The 17115-nt window shown below is 39.5% G+C and overlaps 2 protein-coding genes and 1 pseudogene across 3 annotated transcripts in view; 2 read left to right on the plus strand and 1 right to left on the minus strand.

The window, feature by feature from the left end:
- Positions 1-17115, plus strand: part of LOC310722600 (uncharacterized protein) — a 1041764-nt gene that overhangs the window by 702482 nt on the left and 322167 nt on the right. The gene's annotated exons all lie outside the window — the stretch shown is intronic.
- The window catches only part of LOC310722957 (tripartite motif-containing protein 16-like), a 112426-nt pseudogene that overhangs the window by 66189 nt on the left and 29122 nt on the right, over positions 1-17115 (minus strand). The window lies entirely within an intron of this gene.
- On the plus strand, positions 14669-17029 carry LOC310722939 (tripartite motif-containing protein 16-like; the record flags this gene model as incomplete). The annotated part of the gene is given in 6 exon segments (XM_083535761.1): positions 14669-15402; positions 15683-15769; positions 16395-16508; positions 16512-16526; positions 16530-16637; positions 16817-17029. Coding segments are annotated over 6 exon segments (1122 nt in total). The 5' UTR covers positions 14669-14817.

Raw genomic sequence — 17115 nt, forward strand, 5'->3', positions numbered from 1 at the left:
AATGTTATTAAGAAATTTCTTCAATGTACAGAAGAGCAAAGAGTCCTGGAAGTGATTTGGGTGGGTTTGGGCCAAACAGTGGCCTGATCTCAATGTCATTGAGTCTGCTTTGGAGTACTTAAAAAGATAGAAGAATTTGAAGATCCAAGCATGTTTGCAAGAACCTACCTGGTGACTTCCTTCAATAACCTTGTGTAAGTGGACCTAGAAGAATTGACTCTGTTTTTACAGGTAAAGGTGCTCACACAAAATTCTGATCTGATATGGATTTTGTTCATTTTCTTTTCTTTTGATTCACTGACAATAATAAACTATAATTTTTTTTAAAGCATTCTGACTTTGCTGTATTGTCTTATGTCTACATAAAACATTTGCGCAATGCTGTTAATTTATTGTTTCTGTAAACATAAAAAAATAACCGCCATCATCAACGGATTTCACAGACACCGTCTTTAGGTTATGTATGCATGGAGCGTGGCATGGAGACGCAGCATCTCGTTCCCTCTGGAAACTAGGGTTACATACATAACCTAGAGATGTTCCTTATTCGGGAACTATGAGCTGCGTCGTAACGCTTTGGGAACGAGTGTCCAATCACGCCACACTGACCAGACCATGCCTAATGTGTGAGGGCCTCGGCACCTGCATGCAGGACAGAGGAGCCCGGAGCAGCTTCGAGGTCGAGGTCATAGAACCTGAAGAAGGTCAGCGAGGTGGAACAACCTGCAGCGTCTCAAATGTCCTAGAGTGACACTCCAGCGGACTAGGCCGTAGAGGCCGCCACACTTCGGGTGGAGTGAGCCCTAACCCAGACTGGAGCGGGGAGGCCAGCGGACTCGTAAGCCGACAGGATGGCATTCACTACCCACCTGCTTAACGTCTGCTTATTGGCCGGAAAACCTTTCTTATTAGGGCCATAGCAGACGAACAGCTGCTCTGACTTCCTCCATGGACTCGTCCTGTGGAGGTAAGTGTCCAGTGCTTGCAAAATCCAGGCGGGACAGGGCCACAGACAGAGCCTGCAGATCCCCGATCCTCTTCAGGGAGGAAATTGCCAAGAGAAAGGCGGTCTTGACCGACAGGTACCTAAGGGCCAAGGGCTCAAAGGGGGGCTCAGATAGAGCCGCCAACACAACTGCCAAGTCCCAGACAGGCACTCTGGGTCGCGTCCCGGGCCTTAGCCTCCGGGCGTCGCGGTTGAAACGTGTCACTAGAGGGTGCCTACCCGTCGACTGCCAGGTCACAAACAGATCCACCAGTGCTCTGTAGAACCTCTGCCATACCTGCTCCACTATCTCGGGGTGGAGTCACCCACTCGGCCAATGTCTCGACAGGGGGCCTGCTCTGACATTCAACCGCCCTGGTATGTAAATGGTTCTCAGTGAGTGGAGTTTGTCCTGGGACCACAGGAGGACCTCTTGCGCCAGCTTGTACAAGGGTCGAGACTGCTGGGGGCCCTGGCAAAGGTCTGTTTCTGGGCTTCGCAGTGCCCGGAAGGACCGGGCTAGGGCTGCTGCCGAACAGCCCAACGAGAACAGCGAGGGAGGTATTGCTGAAATGCAGCTGACTGCTTTTAAGACTCCTGAAATCTGTTCACAACCACTGTTACAGCATCGCCAAACAGCCCTGAAGGCCTGAAAGGTTAGGTCAGAAGCGCGAAGCAACTCCTAAATATCATCGGCCCCGGAGCTAAGTCACTCATCCAAATCCCGCAGCAGGTCAGCCTGCAACACACCCATGGTGTGAAGGCAACCCGCAGCCTGGTAAGCCTTCCCCAATAATAATAGCTAGCTAGCATCTCCTCCACAAGCGGCAGCGCCCCATAGCTGCACTCCTTGGCCCCAATCACGTTCACGTAGAGTGAGATGTGTTGAGAAAAAGTGTGTGCAGCATACGGGGTCTCCCATGACCTGGACACCATGGTGTGCAGGTCGGGGAAAAATGGAAGGCCTCAGTGCTAAAGAAGTGAAACGGTGTGCAGGAAACGCTCATCCAGCTTACTGGGTGCACATTGCTTCTGCTTCTTGACTGACCAAGCCAGATCCAGCTTGGACGCGGCCCGTGTCACGACTTTGAGAAGCTCCTTGTACAGCACAGGCTGTGAGGAGTCCACGGGCTCGCTAGCATCCATCATCTCATCCTCCTTGGATGAAGAGACATGTAACACTGCGCTGCTCGCACCGGAAGAAGAAGCAGGGTTTTTCTGGAACGATATCTGAGGGATTACTGTAGAATCTTCATTCAGAATCATAACCTCAGGAAGGAGAGCTGGGGGGTTGGATGACGTCACGTCAGTAAGGAGAACTGAATCCAAATTAAAATGATGGATGACAAAAAGAAAGTTCTAAATCCTCAGGAGCCCAATTCATACAAAAGAATAAAGAAGTATGAGGGAAATGTGCAAAAGATAAAGGTGTGTATGCAGCTCTATCACTCATCTAGTTATGAGGAGAGTGTTAGATAATGCATCTAATGAAATACGCTAATCACTGTACATCACTTAGTTAAAATTTTTTCTTTTGGTGTATCTACTTATCACCAACATACAGTTCAGCATCAGTTTACCAGCAAGCAGAACATTTGGAGAGGAATAAATGATGGAAGAATCTCCAGACTCGAACTCACCACAACACACCTGGCCTCATTTGTGCTTTTTCTTTTGTAGTCGTTGAAAAGAAGGTTTTGGGCTCATGATCATTTATTAGATATCAATCAGTGTTTAACTCATTAATATCATCAATTATTAGAGCGTGTGCTAAAAGTTTTCAAATGTTAATGATTAAGTGAAGAGTCTTGGGTTAAAAATTATAATAGGAACATCAAAACATATATTTTTAGCAAAGTCTACACGTAATATACATCTCACATCATAACCTTGTGCCCCAGAACATCTAAACACATGCACATTATCAACTTGTGCTGTTAATATCATGAACAGCAGCTACGCTAATTCCTCTCCACTGCTTTTCTTTCTCTCCCCATCCCGAGGCATCCTGAGGTTGGCCAGCTTCAGTCACCTCCCACCTCATGAAGATTATGGACCTTTGAGGAGTAGCTGCCGAACTCGCAAACATCACGTACCATCTAGGGATGTACCAGTGCCAATTGGATCCCACTACATGTGTGGAGTTTTAAAATTGGACCTCCTGGAGTGTATAAAGGCTCTGGCATGGAAAAGCTGATGCTGGATCTGTGATGATCACAAATGTTGAGCTCAGTAGCTCCTAGTTTTATAACCATAAGGACTGTACAAGACTGTAGAAAGAACATTACTTATAATCTTATACTGCAGTGCTCATGTTAGTTCTTACTCTCCAGTGTTCTGTATTGTTGAAAGATTTATGATCACACTCTTGATGTCACCCAAATGAGGATGGGTTCCACTTTTGAGTCTGGTTCCTCTCAAGGTTTCTTCCTCATTACATCTAAGGGAGTTTTTCCTTGCCACAGTCGCCATGGCTGCTCATCAGGGATAAAGGCACACCATTCACTTTGACTGTTGATTTCTGTAAAGCTGCTTTGAGACAATGTCTGTTGTGAAAAACGCTATAGAAATAAACTTGACTCTGCTATGATGGGGCCTAAAACCTGACTGAAACTCTTCAAAGATATTGTTCTCTTGCAAGTAGGAACATAACTGGGCAGCGACAATTATTTCTCAAATCTTAGACATAAATGGGAGATTTGAAATGGGTCTGTAATTCGATAGCGTGTTTGGATCCAGATTAGGTTTTTTAATGAGGGGCTTAATAACTGCTAGCTTGAGGGATTTAGGGATATGACCTAAAGATAGTGAGGAGTTAATAATATTCAGAAGAGGCTCACCAGCTGTATATAACTTCCTTCAGTAGATTTGTTGGAATGGGATCTAACTGACATGTTGTTGATTTAGCTTTGATAATAACATCATACAGCTCTTCCTGTCCTATACATGTAAAACAGTGTAGTTGTGGAGTTGAAGGTAAGACTGTGTCAGGAGATGGTCTCAGAGGTTGAACTGCCACAATTGTTTTTTTAATGTTATCTATTTTTTTCAGTAAAGAAATTCATAAAGTCTTCACTACTAAACTGTGATGGAACACACAACAGATCCCTGATTTGTCTTTAACTTAGCTACTGTACTGAAAAGGTACCTGGGATTGTTTTGGTTGTTTTCTATGAGTTTGCTCAGGTGTTCAGCTCTAGCAGCTTTTAACGCCTGTCTGTAGCTGAGCATACTGTCTTTATACGCAATTCTAAATACGTCCAATTTTGTTTTCCTCCATTTTCTCAACAGATTACGGGCTGTTCTCTTCAGGGCATGTGTATGACTATTATACCAAGGTGCAGGTGCTTGTTCTCTAACCTCTTTTAACCGGATGGGGCAACGGTGTCTAATGTGCTAGTGAGGATAAGGTCTATGTTGTTAGCCATTTCATCAAGATTATTACCAGTTATGGGTTTAGTGAGAAATTGAGATAAATCAGGCAGGTTATTTATGAATCTGTCCTTAGTGGTTGGAACAATAGTCCTACCAAGTCGATAGCGTGGTGAAACATGGCTAATCTGCTCTACCGGTAGTGTGTACAGTATAAGATAATGGTCTGTGATGTCATCACTCTGAGGTAAAATATCTATATCAGTGATGTCTGCTCCGTGGGATATTATTAAGTCTAGTGTGTGGTTAAAACGGTGAGTTGGTCTGGTGCCGTTTTGTTGAACCCCAAAAGAGTTTAATAAGTCGACAAATGATAATCCTAGAGCATTGTTTAGATCATCTACATGAATATTAAAATCTCCTACAAGCAGCACTTTATCAAAAATGATCAAGAGGTCTGAAAGAAAACAAGCAGACTCTTGAAGAAAATCAGTGTAGGGCCCTGGTGGTCTGTACACGGTAACCAGAGCAAGTTTTCTATGCATGTCTGAAAGTACAATTTTAAGAACGAGCACTTCAAATTATTAAAAATTAAATCCTAATCTCTGACTAACATTAAGAGAGGCACTATAAATGGTTGATACACCTCCCCCACGACCAGTCTGACGGGGCTCATGCTTATAAACATATCCTGACGGTGTAGACTCGTCTAGACCCATATAATCACCTGGTTTAATCCAGGTCTCAGTGAGACAGAGTGCATCGAGATTATTCTCTGTGATCATCTCATTTACAATCATTGCTATGGTTGCAAGTGATCTAATGTTTAAAAGACCAAACTTTAGAACTTTGTTGTGTTTGTTTATCTGGCATTTTTCAGTTTTAACCGTAATAAGATTATTTCTGGATTTAATTGTTGGTTTTACTACACGAGGAATAGATATGGTTTCTATAAACTGGGCTGTGTGCTCACTTGTAACTATTTGGCCTGTTGTATACATGTTCTCATAGTTGAAGATTTCCTGATGTATTACCAGTCAGATGGTGTGAAGTATCCTAGAGATTTTATCTGATAGCACTGCTGCTTCAACTCTGCTGGGGTGCAGGCTGGGGTGCACGCGGAGTTGAGGTGCTGGGAGTGTTAGATTCAACCCGGGAATTTACCTGGGACGGGTGAGTGTCCGCTCACAAATCTGTTTCTCCAAAGCCTCCATCTCCAACTCCACCGTTTGCAACTCAAACGAGTCCTCACCTGGGCTCAAAGACAGACACACAGCCGGCATAGTGCTTATAATCATGAACAGAGTTAAGATACAGAGATATGATAGAGTAAGAGGCAGTGAATATAGAGAACACTAGTGATAGACGAGTTAACAAACTACAGGCACAAGTCAGAAAGACAAAACCAATTTAGGATTATTAAAAGAGGAAAAAAAGGATAGGTAAATAGTAAAGTTTGTTTGAAAACGCCAAGAGAAATACAAACACGAAACTCGCGGCAAACAAGTCAGACACAGTAAGCTACGTCACCGGAAGTATAGTGGTGGTACCTGTCGAGCATAGCATCACAATTTTTCCATCCTCTGATTGTTTGGTCAGAGGGAAACTATTACAGCCAAGTTCGACTGGCAAAACATGTTTGTAGCGCACTGCACAAATTAATACATCTGAGTTAGACTTTTTTTATGCCTACGAAGGAAGAGAAATTTATTTGGTCTTGGACATACTTGAATAAATACATTTTAAAGAAAAGCTAGACATCGTGAGGAGGTCAGCCAACCCCGAAGTTTGCTAGTTAATCTCAGCCCGGGAAAGGGTTTGTTCACCACTTAAAGACCAGTGAATATGAGCGGTATCACTGGCTTACAGCCTCCGAGGAGCAGTGCAAATTATGAGTCTGCATCTCTGGTGAGTAGGTTGTATTTTATTAAAATATTATTGTTTTTGTCATGTTATTAGACAAATATTGATTCTGAACTGCTCCAGGTGATGTAGGTGCACAGATGCGATTGTAGTGTAGAGGTTTGGAATCTAAATAGGCTTATTGTTTTAGTAAAATGAAATTTACCCTCCATATGTGAAATGCTTCTCTCTCTCTGTGTGTTATTGCAGGTTGATTAAATCGGGTAAGTCCTCACTGAAGGCCCAGGTACCAAATGCACAGCCTGCCACTGGTATATTCACCATATTCATCATAGCTCCATTAAAATGAGTCACATGACTTACAAGCAGTAAAGTTTAGATTGTTGTGCAACACTGTGATATTCTGATCTGAGATTTTAGCTCTTTTTTTTTTTTTTTTTTATAATGTATATAAAAAAATTATTTTTATGTGATCACAACCACAGGTAGAGGGACGGGAATAAAAACTCAGTGGACTTCTGCCCTGCAGCGCCAAACAGCCACTTCAATTGTGCGTGTTTTTTAATGGCCGCCATCCCAATGGAGATTCTGATTCACAGCAATTTGAAAGTTAAACAGTTTCAAAAGTCAGGTCTAATTATTAGATAATAAAGTGTTTTAAAAAGCTAAATTCGACTTGTCTTTCATTTTTTCCTTTACTGTTCAAAAGATACCCATAAAAATATCTCCTAATAGCATATCTATATTTTTATAGTACCAATGTTAGAGATGAACAAAATTTTCTGGAAATCTAAAACTAGTCAGAAGACAGTGTTGCATATCCTCTGTACCCAATTCAAATGTTCATGCTTCTTGTTTTGTCTATTGTAGGATGACAGAGTAAAACTAAGAGTGGTGCTGAGTGGAGAACTGCTCTTGACAAGAAAATCATGGCAGCCACATATGGTAAGTGAAGACTTGATGTGAATTCAAACTTCCTTCTCTGTTGACCTACTGTTTTTCACATACATGCATACATAGGAGTTGGTATGCACCGATATCACACAGCTTGTGAACAGTGCTGCATCCAAACAAAGAAACACAGACAACAGAAAAACAGAACAACAGAGAGCAGAAGGAGTTATTAGAGATTATATGTACATGTATCTAATTATTGTTAAATGTTACGTGTTTGCTGTTTTTTTTTTTACTCCCCCCCCCGTGTTGGCTCTGTCTTCAGCTCTCTACTATCTATAGGTGAAGCTTACAGTTCAAAAGCAGCTTGAGAGAGAGAGAGAGAGAGAGAGAGAGAGAGAGAGAGAGAGAGAGAGATGGTTGCTAGTTGTGCCTGTTATACTAGCTCACCTGGTTTGAAAACAGGTAAGAATGTGTGCGCACCTACATTGCACCAGGTAGGTATTGCCATTGTTTAGACACCCTAGGTAGAGGGCATTATATGACATTATATGACATGTATATACATAGACATGTGTGTATGTGTATACTTTTGCCCCCTCTGGTTCCCACACTTCCCTAGTCCTAGCCAAGGTGGGAAAGTAATATTAATGTTAAACATTCACTATTCACGTCTCTATAGCTGATGTGCAGGAGCTGTAGCAAAGCACACTGAGTGGAATACATACTAACTGGTATAATTAAGTGTAAAAAGAACTGAAGGAAATATCTGTTTGCTTAATGAAGTCAGCTAACATGGTTCATATTCTTCTTATTATTATTCGTTTTTGTTACCAGTATTTTTTTATAACAAATGCTATAAAAATGCAGGTATCAGTTTTGGCAAGTACAAAAAAATGTAAGTACAGTGGAACCTCAGAGCTCGCGGCCTCAGCGCTTGCGACCTTGCATGCTCGCGACTTTCATTCCGACCGGCGACTCTCATTCAGATCGGCTCGTGAGCAACCGCGAGCTGCTCAAAACACTAGTTTTAACATTTCTAATCAAGGTTTATCTCATTAAAATTGTCTAAAAAATGCTTTAAAACTATTTTTATTATGTATTATTATATTGTACTTCTCTACTGCATACTTTACTGTACCTGTACTTGTATTGCTGTTAATTTACATAAAGTATTATTAAAATAGTCTAATAATTAAGTGTTATGGAGTGAAATAGTGTTATTTACTCATTTAAATCGATTTCGTATAGTGTTCTTTGGGTTTTTACTAGGTTGGAAGGGGCGTATCAAAAGGTCGCGAAAATTCGGAACTCGTGACCAGTCTTGGTCCCTAACCCTCGCGAGCTCCGAGGTTCCACTGTATTGGACTCATTCTGGAATAAAGTGGTATCGGTGCATCCCTACATATGAGATAAGTATTTGGTTTCGGATGTTGAAGTTGTTGAAAGGAAAATTTTGTTGTTGAAAGGAAAATTATTATCATTAATTACTAGATTGTGTGCTAAAAGTAACAGAGTTTTTTCACGTTATTGATTAAGTAAAGAGTCTTGTAATAAAAATGATAATAGGAACATTACAGCCGTAATAAATCATATTCGTATTTTCAATACTTAAGTACAATTAAAGGTAAATACTTTTGTACTTTTACTTAAGTGACAGTTTAAAGGGACACTTGTAATTTTACTGGAGTCACATTTTACCTACAGTATCTCTACTTTAACTCAACTACATGCTCTGTGTAATTCGTCATCGTTGTCGATCTGTTTGAAGCTCTATAGCAGAAGATTTTCCACTCCAACACATGTAAATCAGATCTTTATGAAGATGGATTTGTGCACAGGGGCATCGTCATGCAGGAACAGGTTTGGGTCTCCTAGTTGAAGTGAAAGAAAAACGTCATGCTAACGCATTTAAAGACATGCTGTATAATTGTGTCTCTCCAATTTTGTGCAAACAGTTTGGGGAAGAAGAACTTATGGCTGAAAAAATTTGGAGTAATTTTTGCCTATATGTAAAAATATATATAGATATTCTTCTACTACTTCTTTTGCCACATCGGCTCATCCGTCTCCATACCCCCCTGTCCTCTACATTTGCCTCTTTCAAAACAACTACCTGCATGTCTTCCCTCACCACATCCAAAAACCTCTTCCTTGGTCTTCCTCTTTTCCTCCTTCCTTATGAGGAGCAGTACAATTTATGAGTCTGCATCTCTGGTAAGTAGGTTGTATTTCATTAAATTTTTCATGTTTTTGTCATGTTTTTAGACAAATATTGATTCTGAACTGCTCTAGATGATGTAGGTGCACAGATGTGGTTGTAGTGTAGAGGTTTGGAGTCTTAACTGGGTTTCTTGCTTTAGTGTTTATGGTATTCACCCTCCATATGTGAAATGCTTCTCTCTCTTTAATGCGATGCTTGTTATATTGCATTTTTGAATAGTATTGATGGTTTCTATATTCTATAATTGTGACATGATAGCGGTGGTATTAAGAGGTGGATTAAGTCAGGTAAGTCCTCACTGAAGGCCCAGGTACCAAATGCACGGCCCACCACTGTGTGTATATAATCCCGAATAAATTTCGTATAAAAACGACATCTTGCTAGTAAAAAAACAAATATGGCCGGTAGAATATAACATTATAAAACAAATGAGACCACAAACTAAAACAAAAAATAAAAATAATAATCAGTAAAAGAGGCAGAATCTCGGGTGTCATGTTTTTATCCTGCACCATCTTTAATTTCACACCTTTTATTTCCAGATTTTATTCCCCACATGTGTGATTCTTAGTTTTATTACTCTTTACAAACTTTTACTTGCCGAAGCAGCACTTGGTGTGACGAACCAGGAAGTGATGCAGCTCTCAGTTAGGTACAAACAGCTGTTTATAGCTCGTGGTCAGGACTGTCGTCAAAGCACTCAATATTGTTGCGAACACTTTCACGTAGCTGAAAATTATTACGTTAGGTTTTTTTATTTATTATGTATGTGAACCAATGTGGTAGGTTCACACTTGTTGACTACTCTAGAGTTGTCTGGTGTAACAGTGTTCATTTAAATGTTTTCTACACTTGCAGTATCAAAAATGTCCAAAAGAGGGTGCTATTTCCAGTGTTCTAATTATGATTGCTCACTGAGAGTAAATTTTTTTCATGCCCCGCCCTCAATCATTTTCGGTCTCCATGCAAGAAGCGTGAAATTCCGTTTTTACCTTGATAGATAGAGGTGAGTCAGCTAAAGCAATAAAACAATAAGAAAATGTATACGATATTGGTTTTATAATGTTTACATTTCAAAGTGTTCAGTGGTGACCAGGGCATGAGCAGTGGTGAGAGCCAAAGTAGATCAATCTGCACATCTAGATCAGACACATTCATTGTTAGTGTTTCAGTTGACAAATGAATTGAAACTAATCTAAAACATACCTGATCATTAAACTTTAACCCAGAGAGTGTGGAGAACTCACCATTTACATCAACAAACTGAGAGCGATCAGTCAGATAAGACCTGAGCTAGGAGAAAGCTGTTTCCTTTATTCCAACAACATTCTCTAGTCTAGCAATGAGATTATGATCAATGGTGTTAAAAGTTGCACTGCGGTCGAGCAAAACAAGAGACAAAAACCCTGATCAGAGGCTAATAACAGGTCATCTACCACCTTAACTAGTGCCATCTCTGTGCTATGATTAGACCAAAATTCCTGAGCAGAACTGCTGTGCTACAACCTTTTCTAGAATCTAGAGGAGATAAAGTGGAGGTTTGATATTGGACTATAGTTGGACAGCTGACAGGGTCAAAGTCAGGTTTCTTAATTAAGTGGTTAATAATTGCCAGTGCTGGTGGTAGAGTTTATTATTTTAAGAACAGATTCAATTACTTCTGGAATTATCTGTTTATAGAATCTTGTATTCTCATTTACTTGCCTACAAGTTAATGATTTTGATGAGGAAATAAATAAAATTAATTCATTCTCTTGTATAGGAGTAAAACTTTATAATTGATTGTATGTTATAATTACAGCACTCTCTACTGGGTTATTTATAAAATAATATTATTTGGACATATTAATCTGGATTTTTTGCCTGGTATTTGCAATTTTATTATTAAACTGAATGAAATCATTACTACCTATGGATGGTTTGCATGTGAATGCAGTGCTTTTATTCCCTGTTAATTTTGCTACAGTGCTGAATAAAAATCTAGGTCAAGCATTATGCTGTCAAGCAGGAAATTGTTAATGCTCAACGGGTCAGGACTGTTTTGGCAGCAAAATAGATGTATTTTAATACTAGTAGTAAAAATACTAAAAACAAAACATAAAATATTTGCAAAAATGAATGAAAAACAAACCTGAGCAAGGACATGGACAGACAAACGAGCCAATGAGTGCTAATTAGGGTGACAATAAACAGGTGTGAGTGATCAGTGACATATGACAAAACAAGGAAGTGCAGTAGATGTTGGGTAATGTAGTCCTTAGGCATGATCCTGGCAACATTCCATCAACACTGAAGCAGTTTTAAAAATCTAAAAACAAACAATATCCTCAGAAAAACATGCTTAACATTTTTAAATGAAAATAATATAATGTTCAGAAAATACTGAATATCTTACCAAAGTTGTTACCTGGTTGGTTTGATGATTTTTATAATAATTTAATAATCCACTGTTATTTTTGAAAAGGAAAGGAAAAAAATATAAATGTCAGGTCAGGTCAAGTCAGGTCAGGTCAGGTCAGGACAGGGAGGGAGAGAGGAAAGGAAACAGGGGGACATCTCATCTTGCTGCAAGAGATAAGAAACGTTTTGTGCTTTTCAAATCATGTTCTTTCCCCAAACACATTTTTTTCAACATGAATAGAACAGGATTTCACAGACCTGGGCTTAAATGTGAAAACTTTTCAATCTCTTCACATTCTGCAGATGACCTTTAGTGCTCTGCCATGCAATATGGTTTCATTTTATGGTCTATTTCTTCACCTGAATCTGGCACTTATTCCAATGGTAGGCGCTTATTCTCATGGAATCCTCATGCTGTGTGATCTATTGAACTTGGGATTTAAACTTGAGTCTGATGCTTTAGCACAGATGAAGAATCCGATGAGCCGCCAGTAGCTATTTTTACTAACATCCATGTGGGTGAATGAGCACAAATCTCTATAAGCACTCTCCAAAATCTAGTGGAATCTTCCCAGAAGAGTAGAGGTTATTATAAGGATCTGCCTGTTGTACACAGATACCTGATAATGATGCTGATGGTGATATTATTGAACAAGCACTGAGAAACATTAGCCTCCTGATGTCTTGGAGAACGTGAAATAACTGCTGAAATAACTGCAAACTACAAAGTTTGAGAAGATTAATAATTTATTTGCGAGTGTTGAACACTACTTTGTTTTAGGATTTATTCTTGTATTGATTGTTGGGATTGTACTTTGCATGTTGCCATGTTTGATGACCATCGTACCTAAAACTCCACAACTACACTGCTTTACATGTACAGGACAGGAAGAGCTGTATAATGTTATTACCTAAGCCAAATCATCAGCATGTCTGTTAGATCCCATTCCAACTAAACTACTGAAAGAAGTGTTACATACAGCTGGTGAGTCTCTTCTTAATATTAATAACTCCTCACTATCTCCAGGTCACGTCCCTAAACCCCTCAAGTTGGCAGTTATTAAGCCCCTCATTAAGAAACCTAATTTGGATCCAAACACACTATCAAATTAAAGAACCATTTCAAATCTCCCATTTATGTCTAAGATTTTAAAAAAGATTGTGTCTGCCCAGTTATGTTCCTACTTACAAGAGAACAGAATTTGTTTTTATAACAAATGTACGGTGGCCGAGAAGTGCAAAACACATTAACAAATTCAAAAACAAATTAACAAATTCAAAAACAAATTAACAAATTCAAAAACAAATTAACAAATCCAAAAACAAAACAACAAATCCAAAAACAAAATAACAAATTCAAAAACACATTAACAAATCCGAAAACACAACGACAAAATTCAGACAAACCGGAAAAGGTAGGTATAGTTTGTGAATGGAAACTTACAGATCATTGGACAAGACACCTGTCAGTCAAGATATACAGGTGAGTGACAGGTGTCTTGTCCAATGATCTGTAGGTTTCCATTCGCAAACTATACCTACCTTTTCCGGTTTGTTGGACTTGTCGTTGTGTTTTTGGATTTGTTAATGTGTTTCGTGCAGCGATTCAGACAAACCGGAAAAGGTAGGTAGTTTGTGAATGGAAACTTACAGATCATTGGACGAGACACCTGTCATTCACCTATATATCTTGACTGACAGGTGTCTTGTCAAATGATCTGTAAGTTTCCATTCACAAACTATACCTACCCTTTCCTGGTTTGTCTGAATTTTGTCGTTGTGTTTTTGGATTTGTTAATTTGTTTTCGGATTTATTAGTGTTTTCTAATTTATTAATTTGTTTTCGGATTAGTTTTGTTTTTGGATTTGTTAATTTGTTTTTGGATTTGTTGTTTTGTTTTTGAATTTGTTAATGTGTTTTGCACTTCTCGGCCACCGTACTTCTCTCCCCAATAAACATCCTTAAGTCTGCCTTGTACGTTGTTTTTCTGTCTCGCCAACACACTCATAACACCATTCAGACCCTACGCCACTCTATTCATTAGATTATTAATCTATTATATATATTAATCCAATTATACTTGGAGTAAATTATAACATGAGGTTGATTAACATATAGGCTAAAACGGTTTAATCAAGCTACTTCTATTGTATGTAATAGGTTCTATACTAATTATTAGGTCAATTTGTTGAATTAATATTAGTTTGATTAAAACACATGCTAGATAAGGTTGATTAGAATATTTTTCTCGACATCAGGTTGTGAGTGTTAATTCAAGATACAGTTTTAAAGTGTGTTTAAATGTTACAGAGCACCTTATTGAAGTGTGAAAGACTGGATGTTGGGTGTTTAAATGTCTAGTGGAACATCTAGAGGAACATCTTCTCTACAGACTGGAGCTTATTATAAGAGCAAATTAGGACTAAATCATAATGTGCTTTGTGTGTTCACAAAGCACATACCAATGTTATGGACAGGTGTCGATGAACTTTCCACCATATAGTCAAGATCCATAAGGGTGTACATGTATATGTTAATATAGACATATATACTAATGAGCACTGCCTTTAATAATACTGGTTATATGTTTTAATACAAAGAGTATAAAGAGAGAAATATTTTTACTACTACAATTAACACCTAATTTCAACAACTGTTTAAGAAATACTCATTTTCACTGTTATACAGCAGCATGGATGTTGATATTAGACAGACTTGGGATTAATTCAGTATCTGCACACACAATAATCCACAGAAATAATACAAATAGGGCAAATAAACACACACACACACACACACACACACACACACACATGCACACACACAAGCACACAGCAGGAGATCCCTGGTTGTTTAGATGAATCAAGTTTTTTAGACAGTTTGCAGGGTTTTTTTTGCCTCAGAAGCAACTCTTCATGAAATAGTTAATGTTTATGAACTCTGTCATTGAGCTCCTCCTCTTTTCTCTCTCTCACATGCACAACACCAGGAAGTGACTTTCATTTCGGAGAAAACAAAACTCCAGACTTTCTCTCTCTCTTTTTGTCTCTTTTTTCCTCAGTGTGTAAAGTGCAGAAAATGGCAGAGGCCAGTATTTCAGTAGATCAGGATCAGTTCAGATGTCCAGTGTGTCTGGATCTTCTAAAGGATCCAGTGGCTATCCCATGTGGTTTCTGTAAGGTGTGTATTAATGACTGCTGGGATCAGGAGGATCAGGAGGGGGTCCACAGCTGTCCTCAGTGCAGACACACGTTCACTCCAAGGCCTGTTTTACACAGAAACAACATGCTGGCTGAAGTGGTGAAGAAACTGAAGAAGACTGAAGTCCGAGCTGCTTCTCCTGCGCACTGTTACGCTGGACCTGGAAATGTGGAATGTGATTTCTGTAGCGGAAGGAAACACAAAGCCGTCAAGTCCTGTCTGATGTGTCTGGTCTCCTTTTGTGAAACTCATCTGAAACCTCATTATGAAGTTCCTTCCTGGAAGAAGCACAAGTTAATCGAAGCATCTGGAAATCTACAAGAGAAGATCTGCTCTGAGCATGATGAAGTGTTGGAGATCTACTGTTGTAGCGACCAAAGCTTCATCTGTTATCTGTGTGTGACAGATGAACACAGAAGCCACGACTCCGTCTCAGTTAAAGCCTACAGAACTGAACAACAGGTGAGAAATGCAGGTCTGATATATTCAGTCTGTTCAAAGAAATTACATTATTCATCTAAAATCAAAAAATTGTATTCACTTATTCAATCATTTTCTCTCAGTCTGATGAGTTTGATCAGTTCTGGCTCCTGAATTGCGGGAATGAAAATCTGGAAACTCTCCTGCTTTACTGAATGTGTTTGTTAGTAAAGAAGTGTAAAATAAAAGTCTCCGTATCAGTTCAGAGGAGTCAGTGAACAATTCAACCAACAACCATCTGAACCTCATTTTACACCTTTAGCAGGGGGAGCAGATAAAATTCCAGCAGAGAATCCAGGAGAAGCAGAAGAAGGTGCAGGAGCTGAAACAGGATGTGAACATTATAAAGGTGAGCAGTGAGCAGAGACGGAGCTGCTCCTAGAAACACACACAACATGGACATCGAGTCATTTAGAGCAGTATTCCACAATCCCCGGGCCGTGGACCGGCACCGGTCCGTGGGTCTATCGGTACCGGGCCGCATGGAAAGAATACATAACTTACATTATTTCCGTTTTATTTATTATCTGATTCTGAACGATGTTTTATTTTGGAAAATTACCAGATTCTCTCCACCACATCTGTCTATGACTTACTCTTGATGCATGTCATGATGCCTCGGTCACATGTTTTACCTCCATCCGCTACCTTCTTAAAGGGGCTCCTCCGGTCGCTAACACATAATAAATAACCGCTAAATTGAAACCCTCAAGCAAGCAAAATGAACAAAAAACAACACCGTGGATTCACGTTTATTATAATATTTAAAAAAGTTTTTATGCCAGTCGTATCATTTTATTCTGAAGTAATAAAGGACGGTCCCTGAAAATATTGTCCGACATTAATCCAGTCTGTGGCGCAAAATAAGTTGGGGACCACTGATTTACAGTCCCAGTAACAGTGTGTGTGTGTGTGTGTGTGTGTGTGTGTGTGTGTGTGTGTGTGTGTGTGTGTGTGTGTGTGTGTCCTAACAGCTCAGTGCACAGACAGCCGTAGATCACAGTGAGAAGATCTTTACTGAGTTGATCAGCTCCATGGAGAAAAAACGCTCGGAGGTGACGGAGCTGATCAGAGATCAGGAGAAGGCTTAACTGAGTCGAGCTGAATGACTCCTGGAGCAACTGGAGCAGGAGATTTCTGATCTTCAGAGGAGAATCACTGAGCTGGAGCAGCTTTCACACACACATGATCACATCCATTTCCTCCAGGAAATAAGGGTACATTACAATCACATTTCCAGGAGGAATATGAAGGTTACAGGTTCATTGGATGTTTCTTAGACTTCAAGAATCCCCATAATTTTAGATTCTAGAAAGAATCTGTTATAAGATTCTATATAAAACTTTACAATTATTGCATTCCTTCACTTCATTTTATTTCTAATTGCTGTATGCAGGTTTTAGCCTCCAGACATCAGAGCCCCAAAACCGACAAATCAAATGTTCCAGCTGATGTGTGTGAAGATTCACTCAGCATCAATGTCAATATCTCATTTGATGCAGTGAGGAAATCTCTCTCTGACCTGAAAAAGAGATGTGAGGAATTCTGCCAGGAGGAATTGATCAAAATCCGTGAACATGATCCGTTCCTGATAAAGTGCATCATGTGATCTACACACATTTCTGTATTTACATTATTTACAGCTGAGAACATTCAGATTTTACTTTCAGAACCAACAAGCAGAACAAGTTTCTG

Source organism: Silurus aristotelis (genome assembly GCF_946808225.1).
Source record: "Silurus aristotelis genome assembly, chromosome: 29".
NCBI lineage: Eukaryota > Metazoa > Chordata > Actinopteri > Siluriformes > Siluridae > Silurus > Silurus aristotelis.